Source organism: Cygnus atratus, chromosome 5, assembly GCF_013377495.2.
Source record: "Cygnus atratus isolate AKBS03 ecotype Queensland, Australia chromosome 5, CAtr_DNAZoo_HiC_assembly, whole genome shotgun sequence".
Lineage (NCBI taxonomy): Eukaryota > Metazoa > Chordata > Aves > Anseriformes > Anatidae > Cygnus > Cygnus atratus.
This window is the reverse complement of record NC_066366.1, coordinates 31339460-31363022: the sequence shown is the minus strand read 5'-3', so window position 1 is coordinate 31363022 and position 23563 is coordinate 31339460. Positions and strand designations below refer to the sequence as shown.

Sequence of the window (23563 nt, the reverse complement as noted above, 5' to 3'; positions counted from 1 at the left end):
ACAGGGCCTTGATAAATACCCTTCTGTCATTCTCAATGATCTGTAAACACAACTCTCCCAAAACATCCTCCCTCTGTACCTGAACTAGTATATAAAGATCTATACAGAATGTGCAAATTGAATATAAGTATTTTTAGGCTCTCTTCTTCAAATAGAAGAAATACAAGGTTAAAAACACCAACACCACCCATCCCCTCTTCTCAGCTTCTACAGAAAGACATCAGTAGCAATACTGCCCAAGATATCCAAATACAGAAGTAGCAAAACACTGGACCAAGAAATCCAAAGGAATGCACAGCATATAAACAATAAATATAAACACATGGAAAAACAGAAGAACAGTTATCAAGGGAAATTATTAACAGTGATAAATGAAAGTCAATTAGGACTCTTGCCAGCCTACAGCAGATTTGTTCCTAAAAACACACCCATGTAACAATGGCTTAACTAAACCTATGAAGTTAGCTGAGATCGAGTTACACCTTAGGCAGACAGGCTTTATTACTTGATCATTAAGAGGTGGTATCTGACAGTTATGTCATGCGCCATATTATTTAATCATTACATATTTATAAGTATTGCTAGACCAGAATGTTTAGAGTCAAAGATCAACTCAGTTGGGTTACTTGCTACTGCTGCCTTTTCAGTAATGATGCTCAGATTATTTCTGCACGAAACATTTTAATATCCCTAGTACCAACTTGCTAGAGATTAAAGATTTCGGAAAAAGAAGTTAGACAAAAATATTACAGCCTACAAGGAGTACGGTACAATCCAGTTTTTGTAGTTAAGACTTCTGGCCCAAGTGTAACTTAAGAACAGTACCAGCCTGTGCAGAACACAGTTGTTCTAATGCATTTAAAACAGAGAGATGTTGAAATAGTCTAGATTTTACTTCAGTGCTGGCAAGTGAACCAGGGACTGAAGAACTTTATATACACAAATCGCAAGCGTAGTCTAGAAGCTCAAGCAATATCTGTAGTTCAATCCCTTGAAAAGTTGTTTTACAGGGTGTTCTTTGCTTTTTGGTATGAGTGCAGATGTGAACTCAGAACAGTCTCTGAACTTCCAGAGATGCTACAAGTGACCATGCAGTGCAGTGCAAACAGCACAAAAGTTAATTAAATTTACAGCTCTCAAACTAAAGTTTGTGTTTGTTTGTTTGTTTAAAAAAAAAAAAAAAAGCAGCTCACCAGTGGTATCTACTATTTGCCTGACAACCCGTTGTGGAAATTCTGTTTGTCAGAAGGTCAGGTGATAACACTGAATATCAATAAAAACATTCCTTTGGCCAGCATTTAAGTATTCCCATTACTGGGATGAAAAATAAAATTACTGTCTAGGTTGAGAAATAGGCACAGAAGCCTTCTCTATGCTGAACACCTGGTGATCTCCATGCAATGCTGATACAGCTGCAAAGACTTCAAAGGAATTTTATTTTTTTGAAGAACTATTTACATACAAGACCAAATCACAATGTTGTTACTGTAAGGAGGTAAGCTTTATAGTAAAGCTTGACTTGTGAACACCCTACAAGTGTCTGATAACTCACAAGGTTGGAGTGCATTACAAAGCTCACTGCTGATCAGTTTCTATTCTTCATCTGAGAGGTCCAATGTAGTTGCCAGCACTATAATGACATGGTTAAAGTCAATTTCTAGTAAATCAATACAGCCAGATAGGTACAGTCAGTCCATAGATACAAATTACTTCTACCCAGTGTAAGAGAACCTAGAAACAAGCCTCAAAAATCTCAGAAGTATCAACTTCTTAAGCCGTCACTTCTGAATTTCATGAGTGTTGGTATTATTGACCATGACAAGGTCAGGTGTCCAATGTGTTGACTTCTTTGGAGCAGAAATAATGCACAACTATTGCATTAGGGTATCGGGCAAATGCACTGTAAAGAAACAGAACACAAAAATCTATGTAAATATGAACAGTTTTCCCAAACACGCCCTTCAAAGCCTTACTGAAATTTACAGCATTAGAAAAATTCTAGACAAACCAATACGGCATATGCAAATTTTAATTCTGATACTACAAGCTACACACTAGTGACAAACTTGAATATGCACAACAGTAAGTATATTCAGACCTACATTCATTAATATGTTTTGGAAAAAGGATCATTCCCTATCATTGTGAATGCTACTGATATATCAGAATGGTTCAAATCAACAAGAATGAATAAACTGATCGTGTGGCATTCCAATGGAGTTTCAAACTGAAAAAAGAAAAAAATGCAAATAAAATTTATCTTCTATACCAACCCATAATTACAGAATAGGGTATAGCAGAAGAATAGTTATCAGCATACAGGTATTAAGTGAATTAGTTCTACTTTTACATATCCTAACATTATTATTAGACTACAAGAAGTAAATCAGCTAGGGAACCACAAAGCCATATAAAGAGCGATTCCACATACATCTTCATTTGAGATTATTTACATCATCCTCAATTCTAGCTAAAAAGCAGGTAGTAGGCAGTGTTCTTACAGAACATTCCAAATTCAGTATGACAAGTGACTTTTTGCCTTCTAGAATTGCAAAGTAAGATGTCTTAAAAATTTCTCAAGGCATTTTATTCTGCTTTATTGAAAGCAGGATTAAAACTCTTGCAATAAACTTCACTGACTGAACTTTGATGTTTTCCCAGCCATCAAGTGATATATTTTTTAAATTTGAACATTCATCAAATTTCTCCCTCATACTGCTGTTCTCTCTCTATATAATACACATTGAGTTTTGCAACATTCTTACTTTAAGTATACAGATTTGTATTCAATTCTGTTTCCCAAACTCTAAGGTACATGCTCTCTTACCTGTTGCCTATCTTCTTTTTACATACAGTGCACACCTTCTCCTCTGTAATTATGCACTTCACTTGCTGATGCAAAATTCGCTCCTCCTGGACCTATAGGATGATAAAAAAAAAACTTTATCAAAAAGCAATGCCATGCTGCAGTTCCTTTCTAGCCTGGTGAAACTGAAAACTGTCATAACATTTGATTTTCAGTGGCTATATCTTTATTAGCAAGTTGTACTGTACACAAGAAGCAGTTCTGTAGAGCTACAGCACCATCTAGAGGACTCACACCCCATATAAGGAACAGTTAGTTTAAATATTGAACATCAGTTTTGAAACACCATTCCAATAAATGAGGGACGGTGGGTACTTACCCTCAGAAATTCAGCATGGAGAAGATTCTTCAGTACTTGATTGAATCTCTTCTTTTGCGCATTTTCTTCAAGGACTTTCTCTAGGAAGATTCGAATCTCACTAATCTGTGTATTTGCTGGTAGAAGGTTTATTGCCTAAAGCAAAATAACCTTAGTTAGGAAAAATTTTAAAGGAATAGAGGACAAAATAGAACTTGACACACTTAGCTTTGACAGTGTTAGTCTGTTCACATGCCTACTCCAGTATCTTCTAACAACAGTACAGACACTGAGTCCTTGTTACCTTGGTGGTATCCAGTTTGCTGTGATGCAGCTCCAACACCTGCAGAGCAGCCTGCAGATTGGCTTGAGGCTCCAGCACTTCCATCTTGATTGGCCCTAAGCAATGAACACTAGGCGGGGAGAGATACATCCGGAGAAGAGATAGATAGACCTGTTTCACACAAAAGGGAAGCTTGTGAAACCATTGCACTCATCCACAACTGACTATACTAGTAGAACCCAGAGACAGTACTTGTGAAGTTGTACCTACTCCATTCAAAACTCTAAAATGGTCATTTAAACAGCTTTTATCTTAAAACTACAAAAAAAAAGTACCAAAAATGTTCAAAGCCTTTTAAGACTTACATTCTATGCTCAAGTTTTTCTGTAAAAGTAGTATTTTTTAAACACACCTCCCTCATTTATCTTTCATAACACACATATCTTTAGAAAGCCACGTCATTGATTTTTAACTTGTGTGTAAATGTAACTGGAATAGGAACACAGTAGGTTTTCCTCTGAATTCCAAAAGAAATTTTCTACAGAATATATGCTCAATTCAAATGATATGGTAACATTCACAACAGAAAATAAAAGTCAGTGAAAGCTAGTAAATCGTAACTTCCAAAAGCTTATACATAGTTTCCTGTCCACCTAAAAAAACTCCGAAGTCTATACAGAGCAAAAACTTTAAACTCCCTAACATGGCATGAACAGCCTAACACATCCTCACAGAAAAGGGAATACTGTAAAGATAAAGCTACTTACATCTTTGTTACCATCTTTGTTTCTGTCATAATGTTTATGGCAGTAGCTAGAATAGAGAAGAATTACATAAAATGTAGGGACAGTTTTGGAACCCAGAGGATCATTCCAGAGAAATTAACATTTAAATGCTTGATTGCTGAGGCCATCCACATGAGATGACCATACATCCAATTCTGATCAATTGGATCAGGTCATGCAACACTGTTTGCCTTACGTGACAATGCTGAGAAAACAGCAGTTTTGTGCAAGTTTCACACTTCCAATGAACTTACAAAGCTTTCATACAGAAACTAAATTTAATGACACTGAAAAAAATAGGAGGGGGGACAATGTGATTGCATCTGAATCACAAGGAAAAGGTGTCCATTAGCGTACCACTACATACCACAGCTGAATGTCCTGTAACAGCCATTTCATGAAACTAACTTCAAAAGAAGCTATGCTGAACAGCCCCTGCTTTTCAAACACATCTGTCAGTGCTGGTTAGTTTTATTTTCAGTTAAATACTTTAGATTCACTTAGACAGTTCCCTGACACAATGGATCCAGCAAAAAGATGCACCTTTACTGGAGGGCTGTGTCAAACTGAAGGTACTTAACTTTGCATCTGGGATAGTCAATCTCAATCACAAGAGAAGGGAAGCAAAGCGACATACACAAGTTCACAAACTAAAGACCAGTGGAAAGATGCATCTGACAAGGTGGAAACAAACAACTGATTAATGACAGTCATATTGCTCTAGACTAAAAGTACAGTGACAGAAAGGTAATCCTCAAGGGGATGATGTCATTATTTGTAATCAACAGATACCTGAAGAGCATGAAACTCAGGAAAACGTTGAAACACAGAAGATCCTGAAGGCTTACAACACTCACTCCACATACAGCAACATTTCGCTATACAACCTATTTGCAGCACAGTGAGCAAACTAACCCTTAAAAAAAAAAAAAAAAGGAAATCCTTACTCTTCAGCCATGTTGGTGTCCTTCAAAATATGAACATAAATAAACAGAGCTTGCTCGTGCTTCCCCATACGACCCAAGAGCAGAGCACGTTCTTCTAGAAGACCTAGTGAGATATCATGAAAGTCTAGTCAATAGCTACACAGAAAAATGACAGCAAAAGGTCCATTACTTCCATTACTGACCAGATTAACAGAAGGAAGCATAAAGTGTAGTCTAAGCATAGACTCAAGTTACACTGAGACTAAGTATACTATACACTAGAAACAGTAACATTTTATGAATGCTTAAGTAATCGTAGGATACAATAAACTTCAGATCTGTTGAGCTACTCAAGGTCACCTAAAATTCAGGCTAAATATGTAAGTGATAGGAGATGCCACAAGGTCTTAGGCCATCACTTAAAGGAAACCTGCAGAGACCAGAAACCCAATTCTGCCAGCAAAACCACAGCAAACATACACACTAGTGGTTTACAACAGACCTAGCCATCTTCTGTTTCCAGTTACCATAATTCTATAATAACTGAGGAAGTTTTGCTGTAAAATACAAGAAAAATGATATAGTTAGTCTATGGAAACTGAACTCACCATCAAAGGGAAAGTCACTAATTAGTCGACTAGGTTCATAACAGCTAGACTTCTCCAAAAAAAGAAGAAGTTTTTTCCGGTAATCCCCCAAGTCTCCTCCTTCCTCCCCAGCAGGCACTGGAGTTTTATCTGTATGAAATAAAGACATATCAGCTAATGTATTACAACTATTTCACCACACTAGTACACAAAAGAAGATAGAAACAAAATTATGAGGACCTACATTCTGATGAACCTATTATATGGAATAAGAATCAAGTACACCTGAGAAACTAATTCAGCTCCCTAAAACATGTTAACCAGTGGCTGATTAGACAATACATGATTATTCAGTGCCCTCCCCCTGCCCTTAACATGCAGAATAAAGCAAGCAGTAGCTGACATTTCACCTAATCATGAACAAAGTGTAACTAGGTTCCTTAAGATTTCTAGGGAGGCAAGAAACCAGACTCCCTTATAAACCCACAACTTCCGTTGTTCCAGTTCCTTCATAGCATTTAGCATATCTTCCCCTGGATATTAATAGTGCAGGCTTAGAGCAATACACTGTGAAGGCTTCCCTGCACCGTCCCATCCCCTGGTCTTCCCACCAGAAAAGGCTAAACATACCTGCAGGTAAAGAGTTGAGATATTCTTTCATTAAGCCCTGCACTTTCTCACAGTACAACTGGATCAGACAGTTGTGAAAGTCTGCACCAATTTCTTCCCAGACATGAATGATGTGTTCCTGTAAATACATGTTTAGGTTCGGTTAAAGATACTTCCTCTGGAAAGTAATTTATTAAAAGCAAGCAACAATTCCAAGCTTGCCTTTACCAAGCTCAACTTTAAGATTTCATATTTTAAGTCATATTCTGCTTGCTCTTAATTATTTTTCTCTGTACAACTTATGGCAAAGCTAGAATTCTCCAAGACAGCATCATGCTCCAACACCTTGAGAACTAAAGACTTACCTGTAATGCATACTGAACGTAATGCACTAAAACTGAGTTCTTACCAGATAAGGAATAGCCAAACTTTTAAAGTTTTCTATCAAGAAACTGAGCACTTTATCTCGTGGCAAAGCTTCCACTTCAGGGAGGTCTTCTGTAAATATCTGTAAAATAAAAATTTATTCACAGAATATATATTTTTTTCTTAAACGTTACAGTGTATTTTCTCTGAGACACTGAAGCCCAGCATATCACCACATAGGCCCAAAGAGTAAGCAGAAGTATTCCAAAAAAAAAAAAAAAACTGAGCAGCTTATTTAGGCACCTAGAAGCTGTGTCACATCTGAAAGGGTTAACAAACAACCCCACTTCTGCCTTAGCTAACACTTATCTTTTACAGCACCCAGCACCTCCTAAATACAGGAGGTCAAAGAAAAGTTAGAAAGGCAAATTAACGTTTGACATTTAAATATTAATTTAGGCTCTTTTACAAAAAGTGTGATACTTAAAAAACATTAAATGTTGTATCAAATGTAAGGGTTCTTAGCCGCTTATTACAAGGTAAGGTATTCAAAGAATGGAAGAAACAGAAGAAAAACTGAAAAGCTGTCCTGCTCTATCTACTGATAAGCTTACCACACTACTGAGCACAGACAATACCATTTATACACTAAGCTGGATTTAATGTTAACACATGGATTCTTAAATCATACGCTGTACTAAGAATCTCAATGACAAGGTACCTGTTTAAGACAAACTTACCTTCAGTCCATCTTCAGGAAAATCTCTTAGCACCCAGACAGAGTAAGAAAATACTAAGTGCAAGTTCTCTGTGCCTGGAACACAAGAATTAGCAGTGCTCAGTGTTAAATTCCTGAAGATCTACCTACTCACAACACAAGCAGATGCTTTCAGAGCTAGCAAATCTTCATTTACAGAAAAACCCTTTTTTGTTTTCTCCTCTATAATCAAGGAAATCACATTCCAGGTTAAAGGCAATTTCATTACTTCGCAAACATGATTTCAAACAGGAACAAGTAATGACACTGTCAAATTCTAAGCACCACAGAATTTATACAAGTCAGACCAAAACCTAGCTCTGTTGTCTGAATCTCTTCCCAAACATTTTCCCTTAAGAACATCAGCCATTTGTTTTTATTAGGGGAGAAAAACACTACACTTTTAATTTGTGTAATTTCCTTCAGTTTCCAGACTTTCAGTCTAATGTCTTTATAGCAAAGGGTCAAATATTTTCATAATAAGTAGTAAATGAACAGCTGACATAGGTCCATCAAGATGAATTTATCCAAATGACAATCCTTTAAAAAAAAATAGAAGTTTGTTTTGTAAGGCTATAATCTGAATGTCACATATGCACCTCATTCTCTAAGAGATGAGTGGCGTTAGCAAATTACACCAGTGAAAAAGAAGTGTAATGTAAGAGACATGGCATAAATAGGAAAGGTCTCAATGTCAAGGTAAATAATGTTTACCTTTGAAAAAACATGTTGCTAATGAGAGCCAGCAAGAGCTCTTGAAAGTAATAATAATAAGAATATATATATATATCAAATTTCGCCAATAATTTAAGACTAGGAAATAAATCCCTCATAAACCACTCTGGATGGTTGTGTCTGCTTTACTAGTACTGTGATACATTAGAAATAAGTAGTATCATTGGATGGGAGAGGACTATTCTCATCATCAGCAAAACCAAAAACGGCCTTGGAAGTTCACAATAAATAGTCAACCAAGCAAATTGTTACTATGACGCTGTAAACAGCAACTCAAACTGTTAGGTCATAACCCAGATTTCTCTATGTACAGAAAACAAAAACTTCATAAAGGATTCTTCATCTAAGAAAAACAAAAACAGCAGCTGAAAAACCTAATCCAGAAGTCAGACTTAGTCAGTAACAGCAAATCAACACTGGAATAAAAGACAAAATACTGTGGCATATTCTCCACCAATGAATTTTTGTATTTTTTTTTTTTAAATCAGAAATAAGGAATGTTTTCCATTAAGATACTTAAGTTTAAACAGGACACACCTGAAATTAATCTTTAAAGTTTGCATTATGTAAGAAAACAGACTAGATGACAGGGGTGTCCGTTAGCTTGATAGTACCTATCAAGTTGCTGAACAGTAAAATAACCAAAGCCCATGAACAGTTAACATCTTCACAGAAACAATGCTCTCCGTCATTTACCCAAATGCTGCAGATATTGCACTGTCCTCTCATGACCCTTCAAAGGTGAGTTGGCTTTCTTTGACTGATCCACCAGTACCTGTAATGCTTTCAGAAAAACAAAGAGATTAATTCCTTTGCAACCATGAGTATCATTCCAAATTGAACCAAAAAAAAAAATATATGTTTCACATTAGGCTACCTGAGAACAAAAAAGCTTTGTTGTAAAAATGCAGGTCAGACAGGTAATGGATTTCATCAGATTCAGTAAGACAGATTTCACCACAAGACAGACCCAGAAACAAGTTCTCTTCAGGAAAATTATCTTCAGTGGGCTGGCAATAAAGACTCAGGACTAGGAGTACATGCTCCTATCCCTTCTCTCCTCTCCCCAACCCAACATCATACCTACCTTTCTCATGCAGACCTTTCTTCTCATACAGTATTATCAGCTCACTGTATTTGTGTGCCTTCTTTAGTACATGCTCACTCTCCTCAATATGGCAGTGATTGTTCTCCAGACGTAGCAATGGTGCCACAAGTGCTACATTTGTCTGCAAGCAAAAAGGGAGCATTCAAATATACTTCTAACGTGCTCCTCCTAAGCTCATAGTACACAAAGTGAATTGAAACAGAGAAATAGCACAAGAAGTGACAGCTTAACTTCTTACGTCAAGCCTCATCTTCCTTAAAAATTTCTATTCCGTAATTTGTTAGAATAGCAGAAAAACCAATACATCGGAGCTATTCCCTTCCTAGAGTACAAGTCTACTTCGGAAAACATTGTTCACAAAGATCACACCCTTCTGCATTTAACAGTAAAGACAACACAATAAGCATTTCTCAAAACACGTTGACAAGGCGATGTTCTTTTGACAGAGGCAGCCACCCAAAACAGACGCAGCTGCTTTGTTTCACAAAACTGCCTCCTGACCAATGAGGAAACTAGCTAAGACCAAAGACTCCCAGACCATTTTTAGACCAAAGCGAGATGGTTGTGGGAGAATTTTGAAAGTACCTCCTTCTCCTCCTCCTCAAATTTTCCTTCTAAAATACCAATGCATTTTATAGGGATGACCTTTAAGCCAGTCAAAAACTCACATGGAGGTAACACTTCAATAGTGTGGTATCAATGATTTGTAGCAGCTTCTTTTTGGATTTGATTGTTGGTGTTCCTTCCATAAGGGGCGAAGTACTGGATTGATGGTCAGAATCATTTAGCTTCTTTACCAGTTGACTTCTTTTCTGGAGGACGTAAAATGAAATTTTAACATGGAAAGGCAATGAATTTCTCCATTCCACCCCAACAAACATATCCCACCAAGTAAAAATAAATTATATCAATTTAATAACTTATTTTATCAATCGGTTCCTAAAGAATTTTTATTATTTCTAACTATTCAACACGTTTCCCACACCATTTAGGTGTGTACATTTGTTTTGCAAATTTATACTTTTGTAAGATGTCTGAAGTCTCGAGAAAATCATCAGAAGGAAACAGTTAACCTGAACAGAGACATTTTAGAGAAATCAGTAGGCATTTAAAACATTTGGAGGACAATCTACAATTTGAATCACTATATGCAAAAAATATGCTCCTTAAAATACAAGCTTACTTTGTCTCGTAAGAATGGCAACAGAACAGTTCAGAGTCCAGTTGCAAGAAAATGACAGGAAGCTATTGTACCCACTACCTCCTGTTCCACTTTTTAATTCATGATTTTGACCCATCTCCTGGACAGAGTGCCCTCCATAAAATAGTCATAAAGAAAGAAAAAAGATGAAGAGCGCAAGTCCTTTTTGAAAGGCTACTGAAAATAAAATACTAGACTCACATTTGGATCTAGTCCATGAGTAAGTTTTACCTAGACCTCACAAAAGTCACGTCTCTCACATATCTGTGTAATGTCTCACATCTTCCAATTTCCCCACTTTTTCAGGGCCTGCTGCCATAGAATTTCCAGCCATGAAGATAGCCTATTAAGGCTAGCCTGACAGAGCTGGAGTAGGCAAACTGCTTCCTGCACAAAGCTACCCAAGCAAATACACTACACCTGAATAACCCTGCTCTAAGAACAGATATAGGAGCACTCACTTGAGTTAGGTAGTCTATCAGAGCTAAATGTGCCTTCTCCAACTCTGCCCCAGAGAGCCCTGGCAGGGGGTTGGGATACTGTAGCTGTTTCCTGTAATCTGTGGGCAGGAGGTCAGGATACAGACCCATCACATGAGTGGGATCTAAGCAAAAAATAACTAGTATTAGTAATCATTCATAACATACTATTTTTGCCAACTCTTAAACATAACTTGGCCTTTGAGTACAGTTAGCTTTCCAACAGAGTTGTTTGTTGTCAACTTGCAGTCCACAAGGTTTCAGGTAATACAACTTGCTTATTATAAAAAATAAGCTAAAAAGGCAAAAGCAGCAAGAGAAAGACTGTTTTAAAGTCCAAGCAGAACAAGTTTCAACCTGTGCTCTTGGCACACACTGAAGACAATCCATTATAATCCTTTTACTGCTCTTCTAGCAGAATCCCAGCACTAACAACTCTGACAGTAGGACAGGATTTCTAGGAAAAAGCAATGTTTTAAGAAAAGATTTACTGGGCTTTCGAAACATGAACTGAATAGCACTGTCTGCACTAATGAGCATCCATTTTCATGGAGTTTAAACAAATTCAGAATTACTGTCCTCTAATTTATGCTCCAAGTATTTCAAGTTCTAAGTCCTTCTCTTCCACTGTAGTTTTCAAAACTAAGTATGATGTTAAACATCACCAAGGAACGTAAAAGTTCTAGATTTAAATGCACAAGGGATGTGCTGTCAACAAAGAATATCAGTCTTAAGCACTATTCTATGGTACAGTCCAATCTTCAGGTGGTCTTCCAATCAGTACAAACCAGAGGAATAGCAGAGACTATTTTGACTTCCAAAATAACAGAAAAGTTTCCTGGCTTTGGTAGCTTAGTCCATTAAACAGGAAACAGGGCTGAGGGTCCTCGTCATGGTCAGAGAACAAGGTGTAGCAGATCTACAGAAGTTCCTCATTTTCCTTTCCAAAATACAAGACAACTTTTGACAGCTGTTGAAACCCTAAGCTTTAAGGGTCTGTACATACCATATACATTGCAGAAAAGGTTACCAAACAACTACACCCTGCACAAAGGGCAAATTCATGTTTTACGTTAATTAACTTCAGTTACTTTAAGTCAAATACTATATCCAGTATAAGAGGCAAAACAGCTGCATAGGCTACTTTCCATTCAAAACGAGACTGGTTTGCACAAGACGACACTATTTTAAAACAGAACCGAAACACACAATGATCTTCGAGCTTCATTTCATCTCTCCTAACCAAAGTAATCTTAAGGCCAACCCAAGCATTTACCTGTACCAAGTTTGGCGAAAACTTGCATGGATTCATCAAAGCGCTTCTGACAGAAGAGGTTGAAGGCAAAGAGGTTCTTGATGTGGTGTATTTGTTGTCGCTTCTCACTATCTGAATCATCTTTCATTTCCTACACACAGATTGATAAACATTAAAAACTTTGGAGCATCACAAACGATAAGAAAAGCTCTAGATAAATAACAGAAGTATTATCTTTTGGAGAGATTATGAAATCTAGAAGCCTGCCGTATTCAGAGAAGGATAACCTTCCAAAGTGAACACCTCTGATACTGATTCTCATGTGCTACATTTATTGTGTCTCTGAGATAACCTGAAAGGTTTGAAAGCTATTTCTGGTTATCTAAATACTTGCTATATCATAGCAAGTCTGTCACCATTCATTTACCTTTTCAATTTTTTTTCCAGTTAGCAATACAAAACGCAATTAATTCATTTTAGTGTAGCTCTAGGGAAGTTTTTTGGAAACCAGAAAAACCTACAACCGTAAGAGCAATGTAATTAAACATACCGCTTCGGCATCTCTAAGAATTTACTGTTTCAGGAGTAACACAGATAACTATTACAATAATTCCCAGTCATTTCACTTCAAACCCAAAGAATTTTGAGTACTTACTGCCAACTGCAAAGCCAACTCAAATTGTTTATCCTGAAGAAGTTGCTGGATCTGTGTGGCTATGGACACTGGGATGAGTCGCCAAACAAAGTGATTACTTGCCACGTATATAATATTTGTCCTGCAAAGAAGTCAAAAGGTCAGTTACCAAGTTCCAGCACTGAGAAAGGAGCAACACTCATACAAACAATCCTGGTTAATACATGCACGTATCAATCAGATACAAAGGCAACTTAAGCAATATTGCAGAGCAGAACGGAGCAGAAATATCTCCGGTAATCAGATATTCACAAAGATGCCCAACTCTACCATAAGCTCCTTAAAGTACAGCACCCATCTTTCTGTTCATAAACAACAACAGACTGCTTCAATGCTGCTACTCAAGCCAGGGGAGTCAGAAGAGCTCCTAACCCAGTTTTTCAGCATGCTACCATACATACAGACAGCTCAACAAAAGCAATCATGCTCTACTTAGTACCCTCCAGAGGTGATGAAGCGTGGTCTCTGTAGCTCAATACTCTGTACCAGCAGTCGGGGTTCAAATGTGCGGATCTCCACATACCTTGGCAGAACAGCAATGATGTAGGGAGGCTGGTGCTCTATTTGCAAAACAGGTGAAAATATAAGTTAATTGTTCTCTCTTGAAACAAAGCAAGGCTTCCTTTTTTTTTTTTCCTCTTCTTGAAATGCATGCCTTTTTTACTTATTAACAACAGAAGTCAATGCCCAAGGCTGACAGCAAGTTGCTAACAAGGCTTTTTGTTCATCTTTCAAGATACAGAATTTCTGTGGCACTCAGGTACCCACAAAAACCATAATGCTTTAACACATTGCCTTCCATTTCAAATCTTGTCCCCGTACAGGAATAGGCAATAATGCCTGATTTCAAGAAGGAATCAGGCAAGCAGACTAGAAGCAAAGAAGGGGAAGAAACAAAAATAAAGAAATGGAACTCTCCACAGCTGGAAAGTACAATTTGAAATACTTTAGAAACAAGCTGTCACACTCCAAACCCAGCCAGTTTCTAAACACCAGGAATGCAACAATTTTATCGCTTCCAAAGCCGTAAAGAGACAAATAAAAAAATTTACTGTTAATTCTCACCCATGGCTATAGGAATATCTGTCCAATTCAAGGCACATTTCTGGGTACAGATCCCTTCTTCATTGAGCACAACAGTTAGATCATCTTGGCCAACTGCAACTTTTCCATCTGCTACAGGGGCAACCAGTGGTTCCAACTGCTTCCCTGTTGGAAACAGTTCTTTGATGGATCCTTTTCCATCCACCTAGGATAATAAAGAAAACAGAAAATACGTTGTTAAAAATAACTATTTCAAACATGCAGAAAAGCAAGTATCTGAAAGTAAAAAAAATCCATACCTAGTAGAAAGATTCAGAACCCAGATTAAACACTAACAGGACAATTGCGATTTTAAATGCTAGCAACAGTATTTTCTGCATATCAACACTTCTCTTGCTTGTACATCATTTAGAAATAAAGAATTACTGCTCTTGTGTCTGAGGTGACATATCCCTATTACTATGGCAGTAGCTGAGCACAGAGATTATAAAGGCAGATAAAATGTCTAGCAACACTAAACATCACTAAGAGGTCCAAACACCTCTTGGAGTAACTGCAAGATTTAATTTGGGCCAAAACTTTAACATTGTTTGATTTCTAGCATGAGTAAACACTGCCACATAAGAAACAAACTAAAAGTAAAGCAAACTCCCCAGCCTTTTTCCCTGCCCTAGCTTCTCATTCTTGTGGCCACACACTGTCCAGGGAACTGAACTCAACCACACCGCCACACACACACACAAAACTAAAAGAAACAAACAAAAAATCAGAGATGTTTCATGAGTTGATCTAACAACTCACTGCTGCCAAAATGGAGAATCTTACTCCCTCAACTCCAGCTACATGTTCCTGTTGCTTCCCTTGCATTACAAGTCAAGCACTCTTATAAAAATCACCAGCTAGCCAGCAGAAAACAATTCCATAAAAGCACGAGTATTTTTAATGCATATTTGGTGAAATGAAGCTATTCAGTGATGGGCTGGACAAGTACCAGATCCAACCCGAAGTGGACACTTGGACAGCAATTCTCTACTCTGGTTCCTTGAGCAGCTGCACAAACATTTGTACCACTAAAACAGCAGGAATCAAAATCTACAAGAGGGATACAGAAATGCACCACTTCCAATAGCAGTATCAGCTTTAAATGACTGTAAAATTACCGCACCGTTTTCCCATCAACTAAAAAACAGAGTTGCCACTGTACATATGGTACACCTCATCCTCATCTCATTTTCCTGTAATATAAGCAGAAGCCAATTTTGAAGGCAAAAAAGTGAATCGACTATAGCTATCATATGAAGCATAAGTGGAGACTATAACACTAAATTAACAACAGTAAATTTAGAGACTTTCAAACAGAAGCTGCCACAGTTCAGCAAGAGAATCAAAAAAAAAAGGTAAGTTGCTCTTTGTCCCAGACAAGAAATTATTTGTCTTTCAGTCATTTTAGAGTTAAGTCCTTTCTTAAAACACTAGATAAAATGCTTACAAAGACTGCTGCCCAACCAAAACATCTTTTCTGATGTCTTTTTTCTGCAAGAGCTTCAAACACTACATCCAACAGTGATAAATATCACTTCCTGACAAAACCTCATTTTAAAGAGGACATATTTAGATTTACCTTTCCAAAATCACATAAAACAGGAACACCAAACACTATTTTTCATATAGTCTACCAGCTAAATTCTTGAGCGTAGGAGCACCCTACATAGTGCCTACTGCTATTCAAATCTCCTTAAATATCATATTCTAAAACCCATTCTTACCCGTATCAGATAATAGTCCCTCTTGAAACCTACGCAGATAGAGTTTTCACACCAGGCCATAGACTTGGGTACATCAGGTACACTGAAGTCCCCCTGGGGAAAACAAGTCAAAATGGTAGTTACAAGAGAAAATCAAGTGACAGAGTGTAACAGACAGTACTGTTGTTGACATCGTGTTCCCCAGCACATGTACACCAGACTTCTGCTGGTCAAGGAATAACAGTATTCAACTAACAGGCCAAATTCACACTGAAAAAAAGCATGCTGCAAGTCAGCTCTGTAAATGCTAGAAAAGCAGCATAGCTGAATAAGCAGTAGAAATATTTAAAGAATTATCACTGTGGTATTCAGAAGTGCAGTTCTCTGTGCTTGTCGTCAGCAACTACCTTCTGACTTAGGACCCACTTCCATAGTGGTATTGACAGGTATATATTTATAAAGGCTGCTTGCTAATGCATTTCACTAACTTACAAGCACACTATAGAACACAGCCTTTGACTTACTTCATGAAACTGCATTAATGCCATCAACCGTGACTTAAATCCTGTATTTGTACTTCTATACGCTGCTGTTTTGTTAAATCGCTGCAAAACCAACAGGACTCAATGCTCTAGAAGTCAGTAGTGCCTCTAATGGGGATTCCACAAAAAGTAGTAGAGTCCCTGCTGAAGCATGCTAGACTATAGAAACAGTCCAACTCACCTGTAGTTCATGGAACTCTCTGTCCTTCCAAAAATAAAGTTGTAGCTTCTTCCTCACTGCCACACACATTCTCAGCACCTCTTCCCCTGTATCTGAATGCTGTGAAAATAGAGACCTAAACTCTTTAATACTAGAAGGCAAAGAAGATAACATAAACCCCAATGAATCCTCAGTGGCAGCAAGGCTGTCAGCTGACAAGTGGCTTTGTTCATCCACACCAGAAAGGGATTCCCTAAACTTGGAAACACATAGAGAAGGCAAGCAGGGTATCTGAGAATGAACTTTGGTTAGATGGCAGGAACTGTGACACCAAGGAAATACAAGAATAAAAAAATAAAAAGAGCATGGAAGACAGGCACATGCAAACAGAAGATACGTCGAGAGCTATCAGCCCAGCCCTGAAGACCAGGATAAACAGCTTGAACTCTGTGCAGTATAGCAAAGGGGAGGAAATGGAACAATGCAAAGAATGTGTTACACTGATAAAAACATTAATAGCTATCTTTTATATTCCACCCTGACGGAAGTTTCCTGACAAGAAACACTAGCAAAGTTAAGTGCCTACACACACAAACAGTAAGGCACTTCGGAATGACCAGATTTAAATGTGCTTCAAAAGACATCACTAGTTTTAACACCTAGGAAGCTCTAAGTACTTACTAGAAAATACTTAATACTAAGCTTCCCATGGTGCAAAGAGATAAAAGTACTGATGAAGAGCACTAACCCACATCTTCTGATTATAAACAAGATTTCTCAATAATACAAGTAGGCTGAGAAAGTCAGTTAGATAAAAATAAGTCACTCAATTAACAGTAACACATTAACAGAGAATAGCTGTACCTCATCAAACCATTTTATGGCCTGAATCTACCATAACTGCCCTGGGAGTCCTTGGGCCAATGCAGCTTAACCAACAAAAATGCAATAAATATAGTGATGGAGATCCTTGCTGTAGGGAACCACTGTGACCTAGTTCAACAACAATTTAAGGGATGGGAATGGTTTTTATATTCAAGAGGACCCTTCAAAAAAAGGGCACCTTCAAACTTACCACAGGATAAAAATGCCTTCAAGTTTTCTATTAGGAGGTTCAAGGCTACAAGCACAACAGACATAGGAAGATACATAACAGAACACAGGAGGAAGATTATGGGGCCTCCATTCATTGCCTTAAGGAAAGCTTCAACATCTGTTACATATTTATTTTAAGAAGCACCAAGGAGCTTGTAAGTTACACAAAATTAATGAACGAAATCTATACAGCAACATAAAAAGGTACCCTTATTACAAAGCGGTAAGGACATCCGTGCCACTGTGTTCATCCTCTTACCTGAAGATCACAAGTGAAGAGAGATGCACCTTTTGCCTTGGAAACTGTAGTGATTTGTTGAAATGTCAACAGGTCGTGGACATAAATGTTATTTTCTGTTTTAAACAAAATTCCAATTATTTTTCAATATTTAACACACATTGAGCTCATTGCTTATTCAAACAAATTATCACAGTTTATGTTTACATAAAAAGAAGAACTTGTGAAAGAAATTAAGAGCTCCAAGAAAGGAAAAGCAACGTTTTCCCAAAAACTGAAAAGTGCTGAGGCACAGAAAGACAAGCCAGAAAGACATGCAGAAGAGAAGACTAACACCAACTCTGCTAAAATTACACGAAGGAACTGAGAACAGGTGCTAAGCAAGCAGAGGAAGCGAGAGTGGGAGACAGCAAACAGACCAGACTAGAGCAAGTTCATGATGGGAGATTGTATGAACAAAGACCATTTTGAACTGGCTCCTGAAATTAGTAGGAAGTGAGCAGTTGCAAATGGAGGATGCTGTGGTCAAGTTTTTGTACGCACGAGGACGCAGGCAGCAGAAATCTACGCATGCTGGAGTCGGAACAGCCGGGACTTGGAGACCATAAAGAAGGGAGTAGCAACATAAGCAAAAAAAGACATAGGAAGATCATAAGGATAAACAGAAGCCAAAGACAAGCAAATTTAGATCTTCCAAAGGAGAGTAAAAGATCACTATATAATAAACTGAATTTGGTGCAATACATCTCAGGTAATTTTCATACAGACACAAGTTTGGACAACACAAGTTTTAGCACCTATCATATCTACGTGTACATATATGCCAATATATACAATTTTATATATATATACACACGCACACAATGTAGTGTATATTTTTTTTCATTTTTAATCACAAAAGTTGTTGTTAATACTTTGTTCTCCAAGTTGGCTTGCAACAAGCAAAGCTGCTTCTCATTCTAAGCTGCATAATGCTTCCTCTGCAAGGTGAAAAAGCCTGAATACGAGACAATGACTTTCCAACAACTGGAGTACTATGCACGTGCAGAAGGAGTGCAATTGTTTGGCCATATGTTGCAACAACAAGAGCTCACTAAATATTACAACCTTTTCTTTACTTACCTAACAGACTGACCAGAATTTTAAACTGAGAAACAACATGAATCTGAAAGAAAAAATTCTCATTAGTGGTTCCATTCATACACTAAACCTCTGAACAAAGCCTGATTATAGATTAAGAAAATACATCTTGTGTACTCTCAAAATAATTAAAACAGCAAAGCAGCTATCTATGCACAACCTTCCTCCTAGATTACTGCAGCCCCTTTCACTTACAATTTTTCAAGTAGCACATAGAGCTTCCAACCTAAGCTAATAGAAAACGTTGTAGTACATAGTACATTACTAGTACAGGTGTACCTCCGAACACGTGCACAAGCATTGCTGCAAGAGGCTGCATAATCTTTTTTGATATAAATCCTCTCCTGAGTATCAACGTAATCAATGAGCCAAGTTCTTCCAAAAAAAAAAAAAAATCAAATAGAGGTAAGACTGGCAGTAGATAATCAGATACTTCAGTTCTAAATTCCAGTAACAGGAATTATATTCACATTGCCACATTTCATTCAAGAGTCAAATTAAGTATTGCAGTCTGTTGGTATATTAACATAAATTTTATAAATATTCTCAGTCAGAGTAGATGAAGATTTACTGTAAACAACAGCATTTCCATAAAAGCGAGAAATAAACCCCTACATCCTAATATTTCTGTCCTAACAAACAAACCAAGCATATTGCTATTATGGGAAGACAGTGGGCAAAAACACCAGGCTGTGCTGCCCCTAGAAGAATCTACATTTTCAGGATTTTTTTTTTAAGCTTCACACAGATTCAAGTCATACATTTGAGATTTTATTTCTTGGCTGAAAACACTGGAAAACTTTTCCAAGAAAATGTTATTTCCTACCTGCTGAATCTTTTTTGAGAAGTTCTTGTTGGATTTCTCTAGTGTCACTTCAAATCTATTGCAACCTACCAAAAAGATTTAAGATAGTATGTAAACTGAAGTTGCCCTTAAATTTACAACTGAATAAAATCTTACACTGAATAGATCACAAAGAATTATGAAAGTAAACTTGGCCACGTGAAGAATATCTCTTCTAAATATCTGGGCTATCTTTAACTTAACAGCTAAATGCATCAGAAGGTCTTCTACACAATCAGGTGAAAATTTAAATTATGCTACCTGTGCTTGCCTGAGAACCTCATCAACAGTTATGTTTTTGCCTTGCTGGGATTTTAGGTTACAAAATTTTATTATTTTTTTTTGGAAACCCATAGATACAAAGATACCCATAAAAGAATGTATCCACACCAATCAAGTATCAGAAACTTAAAATGCTAGGGAACACATCACTGCAAAGTAGACAAGGAATAAACATTACACCACAAGGGTTTAAAAGGAGTTTTATGGATAAAGACTTACAGACACTTTCTGATGATAAAACCTCTCCTGGCACTGATGCAAAAAAGGGGGAGAAATTTACCACGTGAGATAAGACACTAGCAACTCAAGACTAGCACGTTCTGATCGGAATAGATGGCCTACAAGTTTCCGAAAAAACAATCTGAACTCAGTCTCAAGAATCCAAGTAGCTACAAATGAATATCTTTCCAAGAGCTGACGAACTTCGAAGGAGATGTTTGTTTTCTTCCTCTGCTGTCCCACACTAGACTACATTACTGTGTTCAATAACACGAGTTTCTAAATAATAGCAGATATTGCAAAATACAAATCCATCCAGTGAAAATCAATTTTAATTAAATTTCAGATAGAACAGTGCTTTTTGTTGCATCTCCAGAATAGACTATGAACACTTATAACTGTCTAAGAGAGAGAAAGAAGAGTAAATATACAACAGAAATAGTTAGGAGGGCTCCTTCTCCCCCATCCCATGATGCTGATGGGCCCACTGAATAAAGCTGCTCTTTCATTCGTTTACTAATCCAGTCTTTTATTAACAGATAACAAGCATTAGACTTCTGACTACTAGCACACTGTCCGCTTCTCTGCATGTTTATGCACAATGAGTACTGTATTCACAGAAACTACACTAACTTCCTGCAAAGAGAAGGTCCAGAGACGTTATACAAAGCATTCTTTAACACAGGCAACAGGATAATAGTACCAGCTATCCTTCCCAAACACCTTATAAATGGTATGTACACTTCTATCAAAGATCCCATGCAAATATTCTTGAAACTCTAGGTAGGAAAAATCAGCAATTGAACGTATTTGTGGTAACATTACAGCAACATCTGAAGTGCATGAAATAAAATTAAAATAATAAACTTTTCGTGACATACTTAAAATCAACTTACCCATGTCTTTCTTGATCCTGTAAAGAAGAAGATGCCCTTGTTTGGTACCAACAAGGAGCCACTCTTCTAAAAAGAGTAGAAAGAAAAGAGTCTAATCAGTACCAGCAAAGACTTTCTTGGCTAAGCAGTGTTTATCAAAGCACCTGGAAACATGGTTCAAAAGCCAAAGAGGACTTCATGTGGTGACTGCACACAAGTCTCCCACCATCTTGCTGGTGCTAGTGATAGATAGATAGCAGCTTACATTCTCAGGAGATGATGGACAAAAATCAAACAGTAAAACAGAGGCTGCAGACAAGACATCACATCCTGCTTATTCATATGACTGTGAAGATAAAAGCAATTGCATCTTTTGTACAATCAAGAGAGGAAATAATCTATTCTTCAGACATAGTCCCAGAGTGGAACACTGCTACATAACGGAGAAAAATTGTCAGGAAGACAAACAAAGATTTCTGTCTTTTTTTTTTTTTTTTTTTTTTTTAAGAATTAAGTTTTTTATAACAACTTTCTGAAATAATCAGCTATGCCTGAAACAACTGTAGTGGCTTTGCTTAAAATGCATTTGAATTGCTTGGACAACCAACAGTCATGTTAAGATTTACAGAAGAGAACCGAACCCATTTAGATACAAACTCTGGCAGTTTCAGACTTGGAATTTACAGCATTTACAGCATGCAAAAAGCATAATATCTTTACCAGGTCTCAAAATCTGACTGAAAATTTTCCTCCTTGCTTAAGATCATATAGGAAAAAAGTACATACAAATATTTCTTTCTACAGCTAGTATCTCCTCACTACCAAAGATACTTGTATTTTAATTAAGTTTTGTTTCCTGCAAGCCCTCCCTTCCATTAGTTGAGGGAAGGGTTTTAAAGCCAAAATTAAACCTTTTTATGCAACCATGCTGTCACGGGCCCGTGGGTTTTGGTTCCTTTCTACTTTGGCAAAATAAGTGCTTTCAAAGAGATAAAGTTTAAAACCTCAACGCAAAAAATAAATGATCTCCACGTCTCCTCTACTACACAACTCCAAACAACTCATGCTCCAACATGGCAGCTTTATTAACGTTACAGTGTTCCTCAGACAGATGAAAGGGTGACGATTCCACAACGTGTGGGGGTTTTTATTTCCAGTTTTGTCCCACCGTGGCACATCTGCTGGAAACTGCTCAAGCGCTTGGAGAAGCCTCAGCACTGCGCGCAGACCGGTCGGTGCCATCACCTGACTAACAAACACCTCACCCGACAGGCCCCACACCACAATCCCTACATTTACAGAACACTAACGCACACAAACGGCCTCTAAAATCAAGCTTTCAACGCCTTTACGAGATAAAAATCAGGCGAAATATAGACTACGGCTTTTCTTCAGAGCCGAAGCAGCCGCGCTTCCCGCAACCCGAGCCTGCCGACGGCAGACGCCCCACCGCCGCCGCTCCAAGGAAGGAGGGCTGGTGGGGTTTTGTTTTGGCCCGGGAAGCCGGGGGAGGCTCACCCCAGGCCGCCAGGCAGTCGATCTGCAGCGGCAGCTTCTCCAGGATCGGCACATGCTCGAACGCGTCGTGCATGGCGGCGGCGGCGGCGACGGCTCGGCTGGGCCCGGCTGCCGCAGCGCCCGCCGACCGGGAGCTGGTGGGGGCCGTGCGGGGTTCCCCCTTCTCCGAGGCGTCCCCGGAGGTAGGTCCGCCGCCGCCACGGCCGGCGGCTCGCAGCTCCCCGCCCTTCCCGGCAGCCTCCGCCGCCGCCGCTTCCGTGCCGGGGCTCCTCCCGCCCGCCGCGGCCCGCCCCGGCCCGGCCCCGCCATGGCAGCCGCACGCGCAGCCGCTGAGGGGAGCCGCACCAGCGGTGCGCAGTTGGGGCCAAAGCGAAATGGGGCTTGAGGGTATGGGGGTTGTTTGGTCTTCTCGTAATAACCTTAAAGCGGGGGAGGCTGTAAAGACAAAAATTGACCTGCATAGCCTGAAGAAACCAGATGAGAACAGCAAAGTACCTCCTGTGAGTAACTCTTTCTGGAGGTCCTAAATTTTTCCTCTCTAACACGATGGCATGTGCAAAATGATGTTTTATTCCTGTTAAAAGACTGAAATGCCATTCCAGCTGAATTAATTTAGCCAACAAACCCTTCACAAGGAAATCTTTGCCTCGTCGCTTCCAGAAGAGGCAGAGCTGCATTTGTTCTAGTACAACACTCATGACCACTGACTGAGAAGCTAAACTATCAACACCGAACAAAAAAGTACTGAGTTCTCCAAGCATCTTCGCTGACAGACTGCTGTTTGAGAAAACAGGGACTAAAGATGATTTGTGGTGGGAGATGTAAGTACAAGAATAGAAGAGCAAGTGAGGTACTGTTACATCCAGCTTCCCGGCTCAGGGATGAAGCCTAAAGCGTGAAACCATGCTAAGT

The 23563-nt window shown here is 38.4% G+C and overlaps 1 protein-coding gene across 1 annotated transcript; it reads right to left on the bottom strand.

The window, feature by feature from the left end:
* Positions 1–1417: 1417 nt before the first annotated feature.
* Positions 1418–22910, bottom strand: VPS39 (VPS39 subunit of HOPS complex). The gene is made up of 25 exons (XM_035539037.2): positions 22652–22910; positions 21155–21220; positions 19740–19804; positions 18896–18938; positions 17795–17889; positions 16462–16560; positions 15760–15852; positions 14015–14198; positions 13389–13509; positions 12911–13031; positions 12277–12406; positions 10983–11125; positions 9989–10132; positions 9300–9441; positions 8909–8995; positions 7461–7534; positions 6764–6862; positions 6376–6493; positions 5767–5895; positions 5180–5282; positions 4215–4260; positions 3469–3618; positions 3186–3320; positions 2828–2919; positions 1418–1900 (listed from the first exon to the last, which is right to left on the bottom strand). Exons 1-25 carry the CDS (start codon positions 22722–22724, stop codon positions 1825–1827), a joined length of 2628 nt encoding a protein of 875 aa, XP_035394930.1. The 5' UTR covers positions 22725–22910; the 3' UTR covers positions 1418–1824.
* Between the last annotated feature and the right edge of the window lie 653 nt (positions 22911–23563).

Excerpts from the sequence above, each read along its gene's own strand:
- VPS39 (XM_035539037.2), bottom strand. The coding sequence starts at position 22,724 with ATGCACGACGCGTTCGAGCATGTGCCGATCCTGGAGAAGCTGCCGCTG. Across the intron at positions 21,221-22,651 it reads CGACTGCCTGGCGGCCTGGG|AAGAGTGGCTCCTTGTTGGT; the intron begins GTGAGCCTCCCC and ends TACTCTTTTTAG. Across the intron at positions 18,939-19,739 it reads TCTCAAAAAAGATTCAGCAG|ATTCATGTTGTTTCTCAGTT; the intron begins GTAGGAAATAAC and ends TTTTTCTTTCAG.